The sequence below is a fragment of the Hemiscyllium ocellatum genome, chromosome 2 (genome assembly GCF_020745735.1).
Source record: "Hemiscyllium ocellatum isolate sHemOce1 chromosome 2, sHemOce1.pat.X.cur, whole genome shotgun sequence".
NCBI classification, from domain to species: domain Eukaryota; kingdom Metazoa; phylum Chordata; class Chondrichthyes; order Orectolobiformes; family Hemiscylliidae; genus Hemiscyllium; species Hemiscyllium ocellatum.
Genome location: NC_083402.1, coordinates 63,882,847 through 63,904,643, shown reverse-complemented (window position 1 = coordinate 63,904,643; position 21,797 = coordinate 63,882,847). Strand labels below are relative to the sequence as shown.

Below are 21,797 nucleotides of genomic sequence, written 5' to 3'. Positions count from 1 at the left end.
GCGAGTGAAAGTCTGTCATGTTTTTCTCTGGTGCTTGCTGCAAGTGAATACCTAAAGAGTTAAAAAAAAATGACAATCAGATTCTTTAAACTTAAATTTATGTGGGTATAATTCTGGCATTTAACAAGGATTGTACACACCACTGAATTCCAGTACTGACCTTGTCAAAATCTGTGCACTTAGTAAGAAGACAGATCATTTCTGAAAGTAACCATCACCCACATCACAATGTGCTTGTCTCATAGTTGGAAACATCAGTACTGATTGCCATCCGAGGGAACCAAACAAATTTAGTCCCTTTTTTGTAGTTTCTAAATGAAGAAAAGGGAAGTAAGTTAATCCATTTTCTTTTTAGCCCAGGGATACTACAATTAAGCTAAAGCTCCTACAGCTGAGCTCAGTGAACGTAAAACATTTGTTTTAGAATCCAATTTTATTTGGCAGAAAATGTAAGATTTGAGGATTCACAGCAATACAGCTCTTGCCAATTAGATTTGTATCATTTTACTAACCGTGAACTTTATTCTCTTAAAAATGAATGGTTTGGGTCAGATGACCTATAAAATTAAACTAAATCTCAAAGCAGTTGTCAACTGTACTTTTAATCTGCTCATTTTCAGCTTTAAAGTTCAAAAGGTTATTGTTTGGAGGCACCAGTTTCCTGGAAATATTTTGAGCAGACCCTCCAAGTAATTGACTTTGTTTCAGTGCAGTGCAGAGATTCGTAAGTGGAAACATGGGAGATACAACATGGATAAATGCAATATTTATCATTTAAACTTTATAACATTTTAACACTGTTTCATCTTTCAGGTGTGGTTAGTATTCTAACATCAGTTAAGACTAAAATTGGGCCCTTGAAGACAGAAACAGGGGAATATATTACGGGGAACAAAGAAATGGCAGAAGAGTTGAATTGATACTTCCGATCTATGTTCACTGGGGAAGACACAAGCAATCTCCCTGAGGTAACAGTGGCTGAAGGACCTGAACTGAAGGGAATTTATATTTGCCAGGAATTGGTGTTGGAGGGACTGTTAGGTCTGGAGGCTGATAAGTCCCTGGGGCCTGATGGTCTATATCCCAGGGTACTGAAGGAGGTGGCTCTAGAAATCGTGGATGCGTTAGTGATTATTTTCCAGAGTCCGACAGATTCAGGATCAGTTCCTGCGGATTGGAGGGTGGCTAATGTTGTAACACTTTTTAAGAAAGGAGTGAGAGAGAAAGCAGGAATCTCAGTGGTGGGAAAGATTCTGGAGTCAATTATAAAGATTGAAATTATGACACATCTGGATAGCAGTAACAGGATAGGTCAGAGTCAGCATGGATTTATGAAGGGGAAATCATGCTTGACTAATCTTCTGGAATTTTTTGAGGATGTAACTCTGAAGTGGACAAGGGAGATCCAGTGAATGTAGTGTACCTGGACTTTCAGAAAGCTTTTGATAAAGTCCCACATAGGAGGTTAGTGGGCAGAATTAGGGCGCATGGTACTGGGGGCAAAGTACTGACTTGGATTGAAAGTTGGTTGGCTGACAGGAAACAAAGAATAATGATAAACGACTCCCTTTCGGAATGGCAGGCGATGACCAGTGGGGTACCACAGGGATCAATGCTGGGATTGCAGCTTTTTACAATACGTATTAATGATATAGAAGATGGCATTAATAGTAACATTATCAAATTTGCTGATGATACAAAGCTGGGTGGCAGGGTGAAATGTGAGGAGGATGGTAGATTACAGGGTGACCTGGACAGGTTAGGTGAGTGGACAGATGCATGGCAGATGCAGTTTAATGTGGATAAATGTATGGTTATCCACTTTGGTGGCAAGAACAGGAAGGCAGATTACTATCTAAATGGAGTCAAGTTAGATAAAGGGGCAGTACAAAGAGATCTGGGTGTTCTTATACACCAGTCCATGAAGGCAAGCATGCAGGTACAGCAGGTAATGAAGAAGGCTCATAGCTGGCCTTCATAACAAGAGGGATTGAGTATAGAAGCAAAGAGGTTCTTCTGCAGCTGTACAGGGCCCTGTGAGACCGCACCTGGAATATTATGTGCAGTTCTGGTCTCCAAATTTGAGGAAAGACATTCTGGCTATTGAGGGAGTGCAGCATAGGTTCGCGAGGTCAATTCCTGGAATGGCGGGACTATCTTATGTTGAAAGATTGGAGTGACTGGGCTTGTATACCCTTGAGTTTAGAAGATTGAGAGGGGATCTGATTGAGACATATAAGATTATTAAAGGATTGGACACTCTGGAGGCAGGAAACATGTTTCTGCTGATAGGTGAGTCCTGAACCAGAGGACACAGCTTAAAAATAAGGGGTAGGCCATTTAGGACAGAGATGAGGAGAAACTTCTTCACCCAGAGAGTGGTGGGTGTGTGGAATGCTCTGCCCCAGAAGGCAGTGGAGGCCCAGTCTCTGGATTCGTTTAAGAAAGAGTTGGATAGAGCTCTCAAGGATAGTGGAATCAAGGATTATGGAGATAAGGCAGGAACAGGATACTGATTGAGGATGATCTGCCATGATCATAATGAATGGTGGTGCAGGCTCAAAGGGCAGAATGGCCTACTCCTGTACCTATTGTCTATCATTCTAAAGTTCAAAAAAGCTTTGGAATCCATAAATGACTTGGTTCCAAAAACTCTGGACTGGAGAAGTTACAGTACAATATGTTTTCCAGTTTTAAACCTGACTCACTGAGTTTCTGAGGCCTGAGAAAGTATTATAAACATGTAAGGAGAGCACTTATTAAAGCGCATGCCTCCAGCGCACCTGTGTTGGCTCAAAATTATGACAAATTTGCAAATTTTTCATAAGGATTTTCACTGCGTGTTTCATGTTTTGTCACTACAAGGCAGAAAAATGAAATATTTTATTGAGTTTTCATTTCGTTATGGAGGCTTCAGGCCAAAGCACATGCGACAACCTGCTCTGGAAACTCTGCTGAAGTGTTCACTGCTGTGACAAATTGCAGTATAGAATTCAGAGGAATTCACCCTAGCTCCCAATATCAAACATCAATGTTTTAAGAATTGCCAGGATCTATATCCAGATTTGTATTTTTGCTGAATATTGTGGACTTCCACCGCTGCCAATAAATACAGCAGTCACAAAATTAAAGCCAGAGACATATCATCATGCAGTCCAAGCTCGTCAAAGAGTTCTGCAGAAGGGTCACCAGACCTGAAGCGTTAACATTGATTTCTCTTCACAGATGCTGCCAGGCCCCCTGAGCTTTTCCAGCAACTTCCGTTTTTGTTTCTGATTTACTACATCCATGGTCTTTCGGTTTTTCTCATTAAATACTACTTTTTTATTGTATTTGTTCTTAGGATGAGGGCATTGGTTGGCTAGGCCAGCATTTAATGCATATTCCTAATTACTCAGAGAGTATTAAAGAATCAATCCATTACTATGGATATGAAATCACATGTAGGCCAGATCAAATGAAACTGATAAAGATCTTTCCCTAAAGGACAATTGGCACAGTTGCTATCAGTCTCTTCATTCTAGATTTTCTTGAATTCAAATTTCACCATCTGTGATTGTGGACTTCAAACTCATTCCCCAGAATATTAGCCAGGAGTTGTGGATTATTTATCCAGTGACAATACCATTATGCCAACACCTCCGCCCATATGAGTTGCAAAGGGTTATTACTAAAGAGTAAAGTAAGCATCACCCACTAAGATGAAGTCAAATGGACTTGTGGACAACATAGCTTTGGATCTAGAAGGAATAAGCCATAACAACCAGATCCTCCTCATAGTTTCTGTACCACTGTCTATCACATTACTATTGTCTATAAGTAACTACTAACATGCAACAAGCTACTCTTTGTTCAGTACAAGAGCCTCTCTTGGTTACACCAGTTGCTTTCCTCTATCACACATGAACTAGCAATCCATGTAGATATCTACATTTAAAGAGAATGCTGGCACCCTACCACATGGTGAGGTCCAAACATGATTTGACTGTGTTTTTCCCTTTCTGACCAATTTCTAGTCTAGTTTTCTATCTTCCTTGAAGTTCTTAATGTTATTTTGTTGATGTCCACATTGAACCTCTTCAAAGGTTTTCCTACAATCCATTTACAGTCTGTCCACTGTATTAGTTCAATGATTGATGTCGCTGATTGTTTGACTGGGTTGGTAGTTCTGAGATTTTGACTGCCATCCTCAACTGGATGATGGGCCCTGCAGCAACTTGTTAATTCATTGCTACCAGAAAATGACACCCAAGGTCCCACCACAGAGTCAGCTCCCACTTTTCTTACCAACAGTGAGAATTCTCTACCTCTGTCATTTGTCAGTTCATAATCTTCAAAGTGGTTGCCATTTTCTGAATGAATTATATTGTTGGGCATTAATAGAATAACTTCTTTTATCTTCACTAATAAACATTACATTTTCATTTTGCTCTATCATAATATTACTCTGTTTGCTCTCAACAACTTAGCATATACATCCTCTCTGATATCCTTCTTTTTGGTAAAATGTAATACAAAGTACTTTTAACAAAGAACAAAGAACAGTACAGCACAGGAACAGGCCCTTTGGCCCAACTGCAACTTTTGAAGCCAACAGATGTGCAGAACTAGAAGAAAAGAAAACAGAAAGTGAGGCAGCAATAACCAAAAGCCCCTTCTGCCATCTGGAACTACTTGTTCTGAATGCAGAAGAACTTTCAAAGCAAGATTCAAGATTGGACTCATAAGCCACCTGAGACCCCATAAATGGATCATCCTCAAACTCGAGGGATAGCCAAGATGATGACTGTTCAACCCATGATGCTCTTCTAAGCTTAAAACTTTTGTTTCTATGTGGTCTGTATTCTTCTACTTCCTGTCAATTCATATATCTTTCAAGAAGCCTCTTAAACATTGCTGTTGTACCTGCCTCCACCACCTCCTCTGGCAGTGCATTCCAGTGTAAAAAGTTGCCCTTCATATTTCCTTTAAACTTACGCCCTTTTACCTTAAATCTATGTGTCCCAGTTATTGATATGTCTGCACTGGGAGAAAGACTCTGACTCGCCAGTCTAATCATGCCGCTCATAACTTTGCAAACTTCTAACAAGTTGCCCCTCATCCTTCGATGTTTGAGTGAAACAGACTAAGTTTTTCCAATCTCTTCTCATTCCTAATAGCCTCCAAACCAAACATCATCCTACTAAACTATTTTTATTCCCTCTCCAAAGTCTTCACATCCTTCTGGTAGTGTGTCAATATTCCAAATATGGTCTAACTAATGTCTATGCAGCTGCAACTTGATTAGCCAATTTTTAAACTCTATGCCCCAACTGATCAGGGCAAGTATGCCACATGCCTTCTTGACCATCTTATCCACTTATGTGCCACTTTTCAGAAATTGTGGGTCTGTTTGCCTAGATCCCTCTGTATGCTGATGCTACTAAGGGTTTTGCCATTTACTGTACACTTCTCTCCTGCATTAGATCTTCCAAAATGCATCACCTCACATTTGGCAGGATTAATTTCTATGTGCCCATGTTTCCAGCCATTATTTCTATATTTTCTGGCAATGCTAACTGTCTGCAGTTCTCCCAATCTATGTGTTGTCTGCAAATTTACTGATCAGGCCACCTATATTGACTTACAAATCATTTATACGCACTATAAACAACTGGGGAACAACACTGATCAATTTGGAACACCACTGGGTCACAGATCTCCAGTCAGAAAAACAACCTGCTATGGCTACTTACTGTCTTCAGTGAGTAAGACAATTCTGTACCTATCTTACCAGATGACTTCACCTTTAAATCAGCCTGACATAAGGGACTTTGTCAAAGACTTTGCCCTTAGTAGCATCAACATACAGAGGAATCTAGGCAAACAGACCCACAATTTCCCGAAAGTGTCCCATAATTGGATAAGATGGTCAAGAAGGCATGTGGCATACTTGCCCTCATAGACTTTGCCAAAGTCCACATAGACCACAACTATTACCTTGCCCTCATCAATCACTTTGGTGTACAGTTTTGTTGAAGAAAGGCATATTCTGTTGAAGCTTGTTGAATTTCATGTTTATACGACACGAGCAGAATGTGCTGACTGATCAGCAAGTGGACTCTAAATATGAACAGGTGTTTCCATGGACAATGCACCAATTCAATGATGACTGACAGATAACTGTCAAACTTTGTTGACTATGATTGGTCAAAGCATTATCCTGAGGAATAGATCAGAGAAAAACTGTGACTTTATTTCCATCTGTGAATTAATATTATAACAATTCTAGTATGCGCAAAAATGCCACATTGCAAGCCTGGCAAACAATATTAAATTGATGGTCAGCATAATTTTTAACACATTTAGAGTTATTTGGCAATTGCTATCTAGTTGCAGAATCACATCTAATGTTGGATATTGTGTGGCATGTTTTCAAGCATGGGCTTTTGGGCTTGGTCAGTACCATGTTTAAAGGGGCATGCTTTAATATGATCTGCCAATATATAACTGGCATCATACTGCCATTGAAATTCATATACCATATTACTCATTTCTGTGATAGGCAGAATATCTTTTTGGCTTGATGGCAGCATCGCACAAGTGGGAAACACCACCTTATATTTCGACTACATAGAATATCATAAAACAGCCAACTTCTCTTGTGGCTCAACATTTTGAGATATCTTAGCCTTCATATTTAGAAAGACCATGCAGATTGATAGCAATGTTGCGTCCATGTACCATATTCACCAAATGTGCCAACTAAGGAAACTATAGACGTTTACACTACAGCACAATATCACAATGGTCTAGTCCCTGCCACCATTATATAAGTCAGTAATCACTGAATTTATGAATTCAGAAAATCATGCAGTTAAACTCAGATAAAGTGAAACCATGAATGCTCAAATAGATGGTGTTGCCATGGAATCACCACTAGGCCTAGCTTTCACTAACATCTTTGTTAGGTTTTCATGAGAAACATGTCCTTAAAGAAATTACATTAAACCTTCTACCATTTGCATATTTTCAAAAAGTAGATGATTCACATTTGAGTCGATGGTTGCTTACACTGCTTAATGGGTTGCATCCAATACTCAACTTCATTTTTGCAACGTAGTAGTCAAATGAGCTCTCTTTTCTTGATGTGCCAGTTGAGAAATCTATGAAGAGTCTTCTATTACTGTATACTGGAAGACTAACTCCATTGGGCAACATAAGCATTGAGATTCCTTATATAATAATACTGGCTTTAATGGCAACCTCTTAAAAAAAGGTGAAAGCCAGTTGCTCCCTATCCAAGAGGAGGTAATGGCCTAACAGTATTAGAACTAAAGTATTAGTACAGAAACCAAGGTAATGTTCTGAGGTCTTGGATTTAAATCCTCGAGACGGTGAAATTTGAATTCAATAGAAATCTAGAATTAAGTGCCCAGTGATGACTATTGTCAGTTGTCAGACAAATTCATCTGGTTCACAAAGGTCCTTCAGGAAAGGAAACTGCCATACATTCCTGGTCCTGCCTACATTTGGCTCCAGACTCACATCAATGTGGGTGACTCTTATCTGGGCAACTAGCATGGGTAATAAATGGTGGCCTAACTGGCGACATCCATACTCACGAATGAATTTTTAAAAAGCTTAATGCTGAAATAAGGCACATCAAAGCCATCCTGTGGAATAATGACTACCCTGATCAGATTGTTTCTTCCTATATATAATGCAAAGTTATTAATGGGCTAAAGGTCACAACGTCCAATTGTGAAAGTGCTTAGTCTACTTTAGGTTGTCCTGGATCACCTAGTAAGAGTGCACTTACCGACCAATCAGCATGCAATATAAAAATGTTGTTCCCCTTTATATTGGCATTCTTCTGAATTGTCCTGACTAATGCAAAATGAACAGCTTTGACAAAATGTGTCTTTTCAGCAAGTGACTTATTTGATATCTCTGCCATATTTGTGTTTGTCAACAAATTGAAAAACTTCATCCCTCAGAGTTCTTATCTTTCTTTTCACAATTCAATCAACGTTGTTACATATATAAAATGCTGTACCAATCTTTCAGATATTTTGGTGTATCTAATAATATGCCTTTCTTACTTCTGGTTTCCTGCTTTTAACCTCTCATTTTCTCAAATTTTCCTTCAGTTGTTCATTATTATTGTTCTTCAGTCATCAAAGTTTTCTTCTTCAACTTCTTTGGTTTTCTAATCTCTTTATTTATTCAGGGCATTCTAAAACTAATGGCCTATTCCCTTTTCAATAGAGGCATTTTTTTTCTCTTTTAAAACAACCCACATTACATTAAGGTCCCATGTTACATTCTCCTTCCATCTTGTCTAGCACACTCCTAATCCTCTAGTTAGGTTTCCCTTTATCTAGTTGGATCTTAAATCTTAAACATTAACACTACTCCCAAGGTGCTTACAAAAATTAGTTCATTAACCTTATCTATGCCACTATTTATAACAAGATTTAGGAAAAGCTCCACTATTATAAATCTATATGCAATCCTTTGGAAATTTTTCATGTGTTCTAGGGAGTCAATTACTTTAATCTATTGCTTCCCTTATGATCAACTGCTAAATGGATAGCAGTTTCAAATACAAATTCCTAACACAATATTTGTAAATCTTATTTATCTTTCTAAATGACTGTAAAGTTCTCTTCCCTATTTTCTTCCTCCAATTTGGCAATGTGTAATATACTCTGGTAATGAAGCAGCTCTTTTAATTTTGGGTTCCAATCGCTTTGACTCTGTTTGCTCTTCTTTCTTCTTGTTACAACCCTAATCCAATAAGACTATTAATATTTGACTACGATTATTGGATTTTAATTCCTAAGAGTTTCATGGACTAAAGGTGGTTTTAAAAAGGACACTAATGCTGTGATCATCTAATAAGCCCAAATAATTAACATATAATATAGGAAACCTCTGCATCAGAATTATTATTTTAATCAAAAGATACTGAAATTCTGTGAGGTATCAAGAAATTCACTTTTGTTTTACTAGCACTTACATTTGAGAGATGAAAGGTCACCTCTAACTATCCAGCTTTAATTCAACAATGACACAGAAACCAGAACCCACAAAAGACCTGCGTATCAATAATGACCGTTGTGCACAAAGGAGAGCGAAAGCGACTTGGACTAATAACAGGAAGGATACTGAAAGCTTTTCACTCCTTTTTTTCTCTAATTTTCGGAAATGAGCTCTGGTGAAAAAGCAACTTGGAAAAAAAAAGATACTGAGAAATCCAGGTAATCAACAGCTACATGAGGAAACAGGACAAGAGCTGCACAGTTGGGACTGGGTTTTGCTCTCACAAATCAATGACTCTCACTCCATCTAAACTGTAACTGCCTTTACTTTCTTTTCTGCACAGACAATCTTTCACCTTCCTTTCAAACTTATTACCTGTGTTTGTGTGTGATTGTTTGATGTCACATTTTATTATTATTTCAGGCAAAATGATTTCTCTACCTTTCAGTCAATAAAACCTTACAATTTACCATTAATTTAATCTAGTTAACTAAGTTTTAAATAAAGTGTAATAACTGTGTGCTAATAACTGCATTTGTTGTGACCAACTAAGAGAAGTCAAAAAGAGCTGCCTCAATTACCTTTCCTTGTTTGATTCCCACACTGTTTACGGCAACTCTTTTCACTGTTTCACTTTTATGACGACTATTAACATATCCCGTTGTATTTGTCAATGGATTTATTTTGGTAAAAGATAAAACACACTTCTATGGAAGACCCCAACTTTTGTCAAGCCTGCTTTCATGTCAGACAAGATAAACAGGATTTCAGAAACTAAGAGTGTCCCAGGGACCTACTTTACAATTAGACAGCCTTTTAAACATAGTGATTACAAGGAAGTAATCTAATCAAATGGTTCAGATGACATCACAAACCACAAGACTGGAGCTCCAAAGGTTAATGGCTGTCATCCAATTCTGGGATTTGATTACATCCTTGAAATCACTTTGCGGTATCTGCTACTGTTTGGAAAATATACTGTTTTGATTTTGGGTGGAAGTTTATTCAGTTTTTGAGTCTGCACTGGCCTTCAGTTTAAATGCCAAAAGCCATTGTGCTCCATGTCCCTCATCCATGATGACATTTATTATGGACAGTGAAATAATTCTTACAGAGATGTCATGAAATGATCTGTAGTTGATAGCCAAAAAAACACTATGCCTCATATCTATTGTCATTGGTTAAAATTATCCTGAGTAATATAATTACAGAAGACTGAAGCAAAACCTATACTAGACACTTGCTTTAAATTGAAGACTTTGATCTGATTGCTGCAATGTGAAAATATTTGGAGTTTTGATACCTTATACTGACAGCGCTGCTGAATCTCCAGCCCAATATCTTTAATATTTCATGAAAGAAAACTCTGCATTTTTTTTAACCTGATCCTACTTCACAATCCATCCTGTTATTTTTGTGCAGTAATTGTAAATATTGCTCTTTTCTGATGGTCACTCATCTACTCCTCCTTATTAGCTGCGGGTTCCATTAATAGTGGTCTTATTGGTGGGTTCAAGGCTGTGGGTTTCAGTTCAAACATCAAGATTAACATTGCGGGATTTCACTTTCAGTGATGGTGTCTTTTGGATAATACATTAAACTGGAATAGTATCTATCCTCCCAAGTAGAGTAAAAATCCCAAGTTACAGGTAGCTACAACACAAAAGCTGATTGTTTGTTTACTTCTCTCATCACCCTTTGTGGGACTTTGATGCATGTAAATTTGCTACCATGTTCCCGACAAGGACTGAATTTCAAAAAAGTACTTTGAGTTGTTAAGTGGATATAATTAGAACATTTTACTCTTTTCTTTATCCTACACATTCACTTAGCTTCAACTCAATAAAGTGTAGAGCAATCAAAAAAAGAAGAAATGGCAACAAGCATCAACCACAATGGAACAGAGCCACTCAAATCCAATTACTAAGCATCAGCTTAGAGACTGACTCTATATATTAGCAAATGATCAGCTCCAGGGATCTGCATTGGACGCTCAGCAAGAACTGGTGCACTGTTGCACTCTAAAGAGTGAAGGTGAGATACCCCAACAGCTTGCCAGAGAGCTTGAATCTTAGCTGTGCTGTAGTTTCATACAAAGCATTAATAATTATTATATCGATTATTAGTAGGCATCATCAGTAACGTGAGAGCACATGTAACTGGAATCTGAGGGACTACGAGCCCTGCTAAAATCTGTTTCTGTAAATCATCAATAAATGTTCACTAGCTGGCACTATTCTATATTCCAGCTCTCTTCTAGTATAGTCATGTAGACCCCAGATATTGTTTAAATGCAAAAAAGGCAAAGTGGACTATTTCAAGGATGAAACCTACATTCAAAGATTTATCCCTGTATGCCACTACCTTTAAGATGCAGTGAGCACCCTGCCTCTAAAATTCTTTATAATGGCACAGAGCATGCACAAGTCCATATCTAATGTGTGTGGTAACACCAAGCATGGTAATGAGATCAGGCAATGGGTGTCAGCTCTATGATAACTGCAGTGGGAAGTGCCAGTATCTTTTCTCCTGAGCCACTTGCTTACTGTGGCTGAGGAAATCCTTCCATGGACAACGTGACTTTAAAATGAGAAATGTAGTCAGCGGGATTTGAACCTACGTAGGGATTTAACCACTCAGCCAAAACTACATTTACATTGAAAGAGCAGCATAATTAAGTCCCAGCTGAAGCTGGATTCTTATTAGTTGACTCAGATAGACATTTTGTTTGGAAACATATAAAAGTAGCCAACTTAGTGAAACTGAGCCTTCGAATGCAAATTACAATAGACTGTTGGAGTAAAGTGATGAAAGCAGAAAGATTTGGGGTTTATTTTGCTCGAGGAAAGCAAGTGATTGGCAAGTATTTCTTGTCTTCAATGTGGAAGTTCTTCAATTGATAATGGAAGAGAATCACAATAAAGTTAAGGGTAGTGATTCTTTACATGGAAAGATCAGGGATACTAGAGTGAATTATAATCTGATAAAAGTGGATGGTGAGATGATGTGTTGCAGCTGAGGCAAGTGGGAGCTTCTGGACATATCTATAGTAAATGTTTGCAGTTGGTATAACTTCAGATGTGAGTTGAAGAGATGGAGTCTGAGTTGAATATATTTTAATGCACTAGGGAAGGCAAACGTTACCTGCACACTTTGTTCCAACACTTGATCATGCCCCTTAGATTAGGTAATTCAAATTTCACCTATGATCAGGACAGGAGGGTCTGATTGTAGATGCGGAAGGAACAAGGATCCAAAGGTAATGGAAGTATGAGGGATATGCTGGATCACAAGGTCACAGAATGTGGTTGAATACAATTGCAATGGTGCTGATGAACCACATTCATGAGTACCCAGATTTGAGTAGCTAGATCTGTTTGAAATCTGTTCTATTTAATATGGTGGCATGTAACATTGTGGAGCATACCTTCAATAAAGATGGGACTTTGTTTCCATAATGTTTATACAGTGGCTAGGTGAGGTCAAGTAAGTTTTTAATTTCTTGTTGCTTCCCTCTTACCACCCTGCTGTAGACCCAGTCTAACAGCTATATATTTTAGACCTCAGTATGACAGAGATTGAAGTCCTACACCAAGAGTACAGTCTGTGCTATTGCTACCCTCAGTGCTTCTTTCCAGTGGTTTTCAACATGGAAGGGCACTGATTCACCAGTTAGGTAGAGTGGGGGTGGGGAGAGTGGCATGGATTGTGATGTTGGCATTGGTGGGAATCTGTGGTCAGCGAAAGGTTTCCTTTACTTTGTATTTGAGAATGCCATGAGAAAGCCCAAATGAAACCAAATTTGAACAAACTATATAGGTAGAAGCCCCTTCAATTGGTATTGCAGCAAAGGACAAAATCTCAAAGGAAAGTTGATAATCTTAATTAAAATGTCACTTGACGGGTTGATGATGCATGCTTTCCGTTGTAAGGTTCACTTGTCATGGAAGCCTTCAAGCACAGCAGCAAATACTTCAATATATATGAACATAGATGAATCTTTGAGGAGAAAGTGAGGAAGGGTTTTCCTGAAGAAGGGCTTATGCCCGAAACGTCAAAACTCCTGTTCCTTGGATGCTGCCTGACCTGCTGCGCTTTTCCAGCAACACATTTTCAGAACATAGATGAATCCCCAGTTAACCACCACCAAGTGTGTACCATTAAACACCCAATTAATAATGATTCGCAAACAGTCCACTCAGAAATCCAGTGTGTGGAACACCTTCTTGTTGTAAAATTTGGTTGCGTCTTGAAGGTGACAGTGAAAATCAATGTTTAAACAGTCAACAAAATATTGTACCAATGATGAGGGCAAATTTGATATTTCTCTTCTGGTCAGAATCCTTTTCTGTCAACTACCTGATAGTTGCATGGTCTGCAAACTGACTGTTATTAATATTAAGTTTTACACCCTAAATTCAGACCAAAGTATAAATGCTGAGCAGCACAGTTATCTTAACAGTCAGTTTTTATACAATCATATAGAGGCCCATATCCCTCTTCACCATTCCTATTCATATACTCATCCAAATGCCTTTTAAATTTTGTAATTGTACCAGCCTCCAACACTTCCTCTGGCAGCTCATTCCATACATGCATCACCCTCTGTGTGAAAAAGTTACTCCTTAGCTCCCTTACAAATTTTTCCCCTCTTACTTTAAACCTATGCCGTCTGGTTTTCTAGGACTCTCCCACTCTGGGGAAAAGACCTCGACAATTCACCCTATCCACGACCCTCAAGATTTTATAAACCTCCATAAGATCACCCTTCAGCCTCCAGTGCCCAAAGAAAACAGGCCCAGCCTATTCAGCCTCTCTGTATAGCTCAAACCCTCCAACCCTGGCAACATCCTTGCAAATCTTTTCTTAACCCTTTCAAGTTTCATAACACTCTTCCTAAAGCAGTGAGTCCAGAACTGCACGCAATACTCCAAAAGTGGCCGAAGCAACATTTGGAACTGGGGTGAGGTGGGGAAAGGGGAAATGAGGAAACTGTTGAAGTCCACATTGATGCCCTGGGGTTGAAGTTTTCTGAGGCAGAAGATGAGGCGTTCTTCCTCCATGCGTCGGGTGGTGAGGGAGCAGAGGTGAAGGAGGCCCAGGAACTCCATGTCCTCGGCAGAGTGGGAGGGAGAGTTCAAATGTTGGGCCATAAGACAGTGTGGTTGATTGGTGCAGGTATCACGGAGATGTTCCCTAAAGTGCTCTGCGATGAGGCGTCCAGTCTCCCCAATGTAGAGGAGACCGCATAGGGAGCAACGGATACAATAAATGATATTGGTGGATGTGCTCCTTTAGGGCCTTGGATGGAGGTGAGGGAGGAGGTGTGGGAGCAGGGGAAGGTGCCAGGATGGGAGGGTGGGTTGAAGGGGCGCGTGGCCCTGACCAGGTAGTCACGGAGGGAACGGTCTTTGCGGAAGGCGGAAAGGGGTGGGGAGGGAAATATGTCCCTAGTGGTGGGGTCTGTTTGAAGGTGGCAGAAATGTTGGCGGATGATTTGATTTATGCAAAGGTTGGTAGGGTGGAAGGTGAGTACCAGGGGCGTTCTGTCCTTGTTACAGTTGGAGGGGTGGGGTCTGAGGACAGAGGTGCAGGATGTGGACAAGATGCGTTGGAGGGCATCTTTAACCACGTGGGAAGGGAAATTGCGATCTCAAAAGAAGGAGGCTATCTGGTGTGTTCTGTGGTGGAACTGGTCCTCCTGGGAGCAGATACGACGGAGGCGGAGGAATTGGGAATGCGGGATGGCATTTTTGCATGAGGTAGGGTGGGAAGAGGTGTAATCCAGGTAACTGTGGGAGTTGGTGGGTTTGTAAAAAATGTCGATATCATGTCGGTTGTCATTAATGGAGATGGAGAGGTCCAGAAAGGGGAGGGAGGTGTTAGAGATGGTCCAGGTAAATTTAAGGTCAGGGTGGAATGTGTTGGTGAAGTTGATGAATTGCTTAACCTCCTCGCGGGAGCACGAGGTGGCACCAATGCAGTCATCAATGCAGCGGAGGAAGAGATGGGGAGTGGTGCCGGTGTAATTACAGAAGATCGACTCTTCTATATAGCCAACAAAAAGACAGGCATAGTTAGGGCCCATACGGGCGCCCATGGCTACCCCTTTGGTCTGGACGAAGTGGAAGGATTCGAAGGAGAAATTGTTAAGGGTGAGGACCAGATCGGCTAAACGAATGAGAGTGTTGGCGGAAGGGTACTATTGGGGACATCTGGAGAGGAAAAAACGGAGGGCTTGGAGGCCCTGGTCATGGCGGATGAAAGTGTAGAGGGACTGGATATCCATGGTGAAGATGAGGCATTGGAGGCCGAGGAAATGGAAGTCTTGGAGGAGGTGGAGGGCGTGGGTGGTGTCTCGAACATATGTGGGGAGTTCCTGGACTAGGGGGGATAGGACAGTGTCGAGGTAGGTAGAAATGAGTTCAGTGGTGCAGGAGCATGCTGAGACAATGGGTTAGCCAGGGTGGTCAGGCTTGTGGATCTTGGGAAGGAGGTAAAACTGGGCAGTGCGGGGTTCCCGGACTATGAGGTTGGAAGCTGTGGGTGGGAGATCTCCTGAGCTTATGAGGTTCTGTATGGTCTGCGAGATGATGGTTTGGTGATGGGGGGTGGGGCCATGGTTGAGGGAGCGGTAGGAAGAGTGTCCTCGAGTTGGAGTTTGGCTTCAGCAGTGTAGAGGTCAGTGCGCCAGACTACCACTGCGCCCCCTTTATCTGCTGGCTTGATGGTGAGGTCAGGATTGGAACAGAGGGATTGGAGGGCTGTGTGTTGTGAGGATGAGAGATTGGAGTGGGGGAAGGAGGTAGACAGATCGAGGCGGAAGAAAGCCTCACCTTCCGCCTCAGAACACTTCAACCCCAGGACATCAATGTGGACTTCAACAGTTTCCTCATTTCCCCTTCCCCCACCTCACCCCAGTTCCAAACTTCCAGCTCAGCACTTTTCCCAATGAGTTGTCTTACCTGCCTATCTTCTTTTCCACCTACCCACTCACCCTTCCCCCCATGACCTATCATCTTCATCCCCTCTCCCACTCACCTAGTGTACTCTACGCTACTTTCTCCCCACCCCCACCCTCCTCTCACTTATCTCTCCACCCTTCAGGCTCTCTGCCTGTATTCCTGATGAAGGGCTTGTGGCCGAAACGTCGATTTTACTGCTCCTCGGATGCTGCCTGAACTGCTGTTCTCTTCCAGCACCACCAATTCAGAATCTGGTTTCCAGCATCTGCAGTCATTGTTTTTACCTTATACACTTAATGGTAAGGTCCTGGAGAGGGTTGTTGAACAAACCTTGGAGTGCAGGTTCATATTTCCTTGAAAGTGGAGTCACAGGTAGGTAGGATAGTGAAGGAGGCTTTTGGTATAGATTAGATTACTTACAGTGTGGAAACAGGCCCTTCGGCCCAACAAGTCCACACCGACCCGCCGAAGTGCAACCCACCCATACCCCTACATTTACCCCTTACCTAACACTACAGACAATTTAGCATGGCCAATTCATCTGAACCGCACATCTTTGGACTGTGGGAGGAAACCGGAGCACCCGGAGGAAACCCACGCAGACACGGGGAGAACGTGCAAACTCCACACAGTCACCTGAGTCGGGAATTGAACCCGGGTCTCAGGCGCTGTGAGGCAGCAGTGCTAACCACTGTGCCACCATGCCGCCCACCTTATTGGTCAGTGCATTGAGTATAGAGGTTGGGAGATCATGTTGCAGCATCCTAGCAAGATGCCCATCATTTCCAGAACTCCTACAGTTAAGAATGTCAAATGATTGAGCTACAGCCAAAGTCAGCTCTCTAAAACCTCAGGTCCATATAATTTAGAGCACTGAAATAGAACTTTTCACCAAATAGCTTAATGTTAGCATTTAGGTCCCCATGAGCTCTTTCTTTCTTGCTCGTGTCCTTTTCTAACCCCATTAAATGAAATAAATATAAAGTGAAAACAACTAAAACTTGGTTCCAAAACTCTCTGCAGCTAAAAGTCTCCCACCACCTATTGACTTCAATGGAAATAAAAACAAGGAGATGCGAAACAGATCTCTGCTGAATAAAGTCCAGATCTACCACAATGTAACCAGCTCTGCCTCATTTGTCAATTCAAACTTAGCAACAAAATGTCTGCTGACTTGCTTATTAAATCAAAGGCTTTGCAAACATAAGGTTCTCTGTCTCATTGTTTCACCTACATTATCAATAAGAACTTTTAATGCATGGCACAGTTGATCTTGCTTATCCAATGGAAAGTACAGGATAGAATTCAAAAATAGAAACATAGAAAATAGCAGCAGGACTATGCCATTTGACCCACTATATATGTTCATGGATTGTATTCCTTAGAACAGAGGAGGCTGAAGTGTGATCTACTCGAACTGTACAAAATACTGAGGGTTTGCTTTCAGTGGATTTTGAAGAGACCTGTTTCGCGGAATGAAAAGGTCAATCAGCAGCGATCACACAGACTGGGGGTCATTGGTAGAAGGATTACAGGGGACAAAAGGAAAAATGTTTTCATCCAAAGGGTGCTAGGTGTCTGGAATTTACTAGGAGAAAGTGAGGACTGCAGATGCCGGAGATCAGAGAAAAGCACGGCAGGTCAGGCAGCATCCGAGGAGCCTATGCTGGATACGTTGACTCTACTGCTCCTCGGATGCTGCCTGACCTGCTGTGCTTTTCCAGCACTACACTTTTCGAATGTGGAATTTACTGCTCAGTTTGGTGATTGAGGTGAAAACCCTCAACTCACTTAAAATCACCTCGCATCTGCGCCTATAGTATTGTGACTTGCGAACCTACAAACTAAGTGTTGGAAAGTGGGATTAGAATGGAGAGCTGGTTTATTCAGCCGTAGCAGACACAATGGGTTGAATGAGCTCTTTTCTGTGCAGTATATTTTCTATGGACCTATCTATAACATTTGAAGAAAACATACTACATATTAGAAATGCACAATTTTTGATCGAAAACGCTAAGCTGAGTAACAAAATATTCATGTGGTGCTTGTGTGCCTGTAGTAAGTGGTCGCGCCACCAGGAGGAGTATTGGAGCTGTGTAACAAGAGTTTCCGATCAGTGAACTAAATCCTGGGGACTGGGTGATTTCGCCAAACAGCCCGGAATAAAGTGGAAAGTAGGAAAAGCAGACACAGCCTGAGAAACACGGGTACGAGGCATCTTTGGAGCAATTCGATAAACTGCAGATGGGGTGGGCAGAAAGCTGAGTGTGACCTGATGAATGTTTTGGGTGAAAATCTTTTTATAGTTATGCAAATAGTGCCTCGGAGCCGCTGCATTTGTAACCAATAGCCTGGGGCAGTGACACCAGGTCTTTCTTCCAGCAGGGGAAGGACTGACCATTTATTTTTACACATTACTCACGCCCGTTGACTTAACCTGACAATAAAGCCACGACTGAATCGGGGGGTATTATTTTCTTGGTTAAAAACAATGATTGCAGATACTGGAAACCAGATTCTGGGATTAGTGGTGCTGGAAGAGCACAGCAGTTCAGGCAGCATTATTTTCTTCCCTAGTTTATTTATTAGCAGATGGGTTCATCTGAAAACATTAATCTATCATTTAATGACATTGTCAGTTCTGGGAGAACCAGAGGGTGAGGGGAGGTCTGCAATTATTTTCGACACAATGACTCGACTTGCTGAGAGATTCTGTTGAAAGTTAAGCCGAAGCTGTGAAGCGTGTTAAGACACGGAGAAGGGATGTTGCAGGCGCCTCTGCTCCTGGGCAAGGCTGGGAGTACATACGGCGATTGGTGGGAGGGAGCCAGAGGGCAGGGCGAGAGCAGCCTATCAGCCTTTGCGAGGGGACGGCTTCCACATGCCCCACCCCTTCAACATGTGGAGGGGGTGAATTTCCAAACAACCCCCACCCTCCCCAACAAAGGCTGGCAGATCCGCCTCCAAAACATCACCGAGCCGCCAGACTGTCAATGAAACGGCGGCGCTGCTGTTCTGTCGGCTTCCCCCGCCCATCGGCACCACTCGCTCAGTCAGTCACCCGACCCGGATTTCTCTTTCGGATCCCGGCTGCTCGCTTTTCTCATCCCGAGAGGAGAGGGGAGGGAGGGACGCACACATAGCCCACCCTAAACAACAACAACAGCAGCAGCAGCAGCACCCCCTCCCCAAACCTGGAGAGACTTGTTTTGCATTCGGCTGCTGTTTCCCGGACCGTGTTTGCAGAGCTCTAACCGGGACTGACTGACTGTGTGTCTGTGAGTGACTGAGTGCAGATTGCAGCGTCTACTTTGTGTTCCAGCTCCTCTAACCACATCTTTCAAAGTCTGTCTTCACGAGGGGGGGCGGAGAGGGGGGGGGGAGGGGGATTTTATTTTGTCAGAGGGGGCTGGCCGGAGAGAGCAAGAGAAAAGGATGCTATGACTGACTGGCTGCCGCCTCAGGAATCTCCAGCTGCCCTTGCTCTCCCCCCGTCAGTAACTGAATATATAGATACATATATATAATTTAAACATATTGATCTCTCTCGCACACATTACCCGCAGCAGCAACAACGCACCTGGGCCCCTCGTTTCTGCTGCCAGTTGCACACAGATTGCGGACTTAAACCTCGTTGTAAAGAACCAGCCCAGAACTTTGCGCCGATCGCACTCTCCGCTGCGGGCTCGGGGATTGACTTTTGAGTTCGCCGATCACGTTTAGCTCTCAGATGCCTCTGTAATTCCCAGCCAAGACTCCGCAGTGTGTGTGTGTGTGTGTGAACAACACCAACTGGCGGCATTTCTCTCCACACTTCTTGTTCGATCTTGGACTTTGCCTCTCCGATTCCGGGACTTTGTCACTTCTCTCTCTCCCCCCCCCACACCTCCCCACCCACCCTCACCCCCCCCCCCCCGCTCTTGCCCCGGAGGACAGTGAATGAGAAGACGGGTCATCTGAAGCTGCAAACTTTGGAGAAAGAACGAGGCAGCCGAGTTGCTCCCTCCCTGTCTGCAGCGATGATCAACGTGGAGACGGTTGTCGTCCTGGTCGTCCTCTGGGTGTGTGTTTGGTCGCAGGAGCCGAGCAAAGTGGTTGCCGACCGATACGCCGTCTATTGGAACAGCAGCAACCCGAGGTGAGGCGCGCCTGGAGCGGCGGCGGGGGGAGGCCGGGGGTGGGGGGAAAGTGAGTGAACCCGCTTTCCTGGTCCCGGCTGAGGGGGCGAGACAGGATTCCACCTTTTACTGCTCTCGCTTTTTAAGTTAAAATAAAATGAGAATTATCTTGGGTTTAGATCATCCTGACATTACGACTTCACCAATACAAGAAATAAATGAAGAATGGAAAGGGGTTGGGTGGGGGGGAGAGAAATAATTTAAAGCAGGCAAGACCGACTTGGGTAATGCATGAAGCGGGCGAGAGGGTAATTTCAGGTGAACTGGTGACACTTGAACATATACTGGCTTGGTATTGGGAATGTATTGAAATGCAGCTCACTGCCCAAGTTACAGACACACAGGTAGCACATGGTCCGGTTGTTTGAGGTGGCCGCATCTCTCTGCCACATCCCCCCCCGGGTCTGTGTGCGCTGAAAGCTGCAGCCCCTGAGTTTTAAAGCGGGCCCATGATAAGCCGGTGTGCCGCCGAATTGAAAGCCGCCTTCCTGTGGCGCCGGGGGCCGCAGCTGAAATTCAGGAGGAGCCCCATCAAACTTAGCGAGGCAGCAGACTCCTCCACATGGCTCCCGTGCATTTACGCAGCCAAGTTGGATTTACTGTTGTAAGATCGGATAACAATGTGGCTTCTCGCCTGACTGTCCGTTCTCCAGAAGCGTGTAAAATATTCCTTTTTAAAAAAAATAACCGGGCGATGATTACATTTGGGAGTTTAGAAACGAACAACGTGCAATATTTAATGAAATAATCAGACTGTATGTAAATCCCGGGGGTGTGCGAGCTGGTTCCTAGGAGCGGGGTAGAAGAGTTAAAAGTTTGGGTAAACTTGGGAGTCTGCTTCAGTCCTGAGTCTGTGACCGGAGTCGGCACACATCCAAGCAACATCAGGTCAGGACGCTTGGAAAAAGCCTCGCCTTGTTTTATTCCAAGTTTCACTCTGATCAGTACAGTTACAGTTATTTGCAAAGTTGACCATTTCCATTTCTTCAAATTTCCTTTGCCTTAAATGCGCTGCCTCTCTGTTTTCCTCTTTCTGACACCGAAATTATAAACCATTTCTTTCGTTTGAGGAACAACATCTGGATTTGGAATAGCAGCTGCACCCGTTCACTAATCTCTTATTATTGAGGCTGAAAGTTTTAATTATAAACGTGAACTAGAAGTGCAAGTCGATGTGTTAGATAATTACTAAGCAATTCGAGGATTAAAAACAAAAAAAGTAACCTCTTTCTGTGAGGGAGACTTTAATTATAGATCATTAGGAATTACCACATTTTTGAAGTCTGGTGCTGTGCCGCAAACAGAGTTAGCAACCTGGTTACCAATTGTCGCCATAAATTTATTATCCACCGTTAAGTTCTGTCACCCATTGTTTCTTTATCAGAGATTTATATGACACATGGCCAACTTTGATTAAAATAGCCAAATATTTCTCTAATTCAATATTGTGAGTTTGTTACTGAGCTTTCAAAACTGAAAATGTTTTGACGCTCAGTTTTACAATAGGATGCATAAAGACTTTTCACAAGAAACAAGAACTACTTGCTACAAACAAATGAGACACTGCATTTCATTTAAATCTAGGTTGAATGATCATCCCTAAGTTCATTCATTTTATTTGAAAACA

At 42.3% G+C, this 21,797-nt stretch overlaps 1 protein-coding gene across 2 annotated transcripts in view; it reads left to right on the top strand.

The window, feature by feature from the left end:
* The first annotated feature begins 19,406 nt into the window (after positions 1-19,406).
* efna5b (ephrin-A5b) overlaps positions 19,407-21,797 on the top strand; it is a 213,984-nt gene continuing 211,593 nt past the window's right edge. For both annotated transcript variants that reach the window (XM_060837217.1, XM_060837208.1), the window contains exon 1: positions 19,407-20,130. In XM_060837217.1, the coding sequence (XP_060693200.1) occupies positions 20,012-20,130 (119 nt within the window). In that variant the 5' untranslated portion in view covers positions 19,407-20,011. The remainder of the gene's footprint in view (positions 20,131-21,797) is intronic.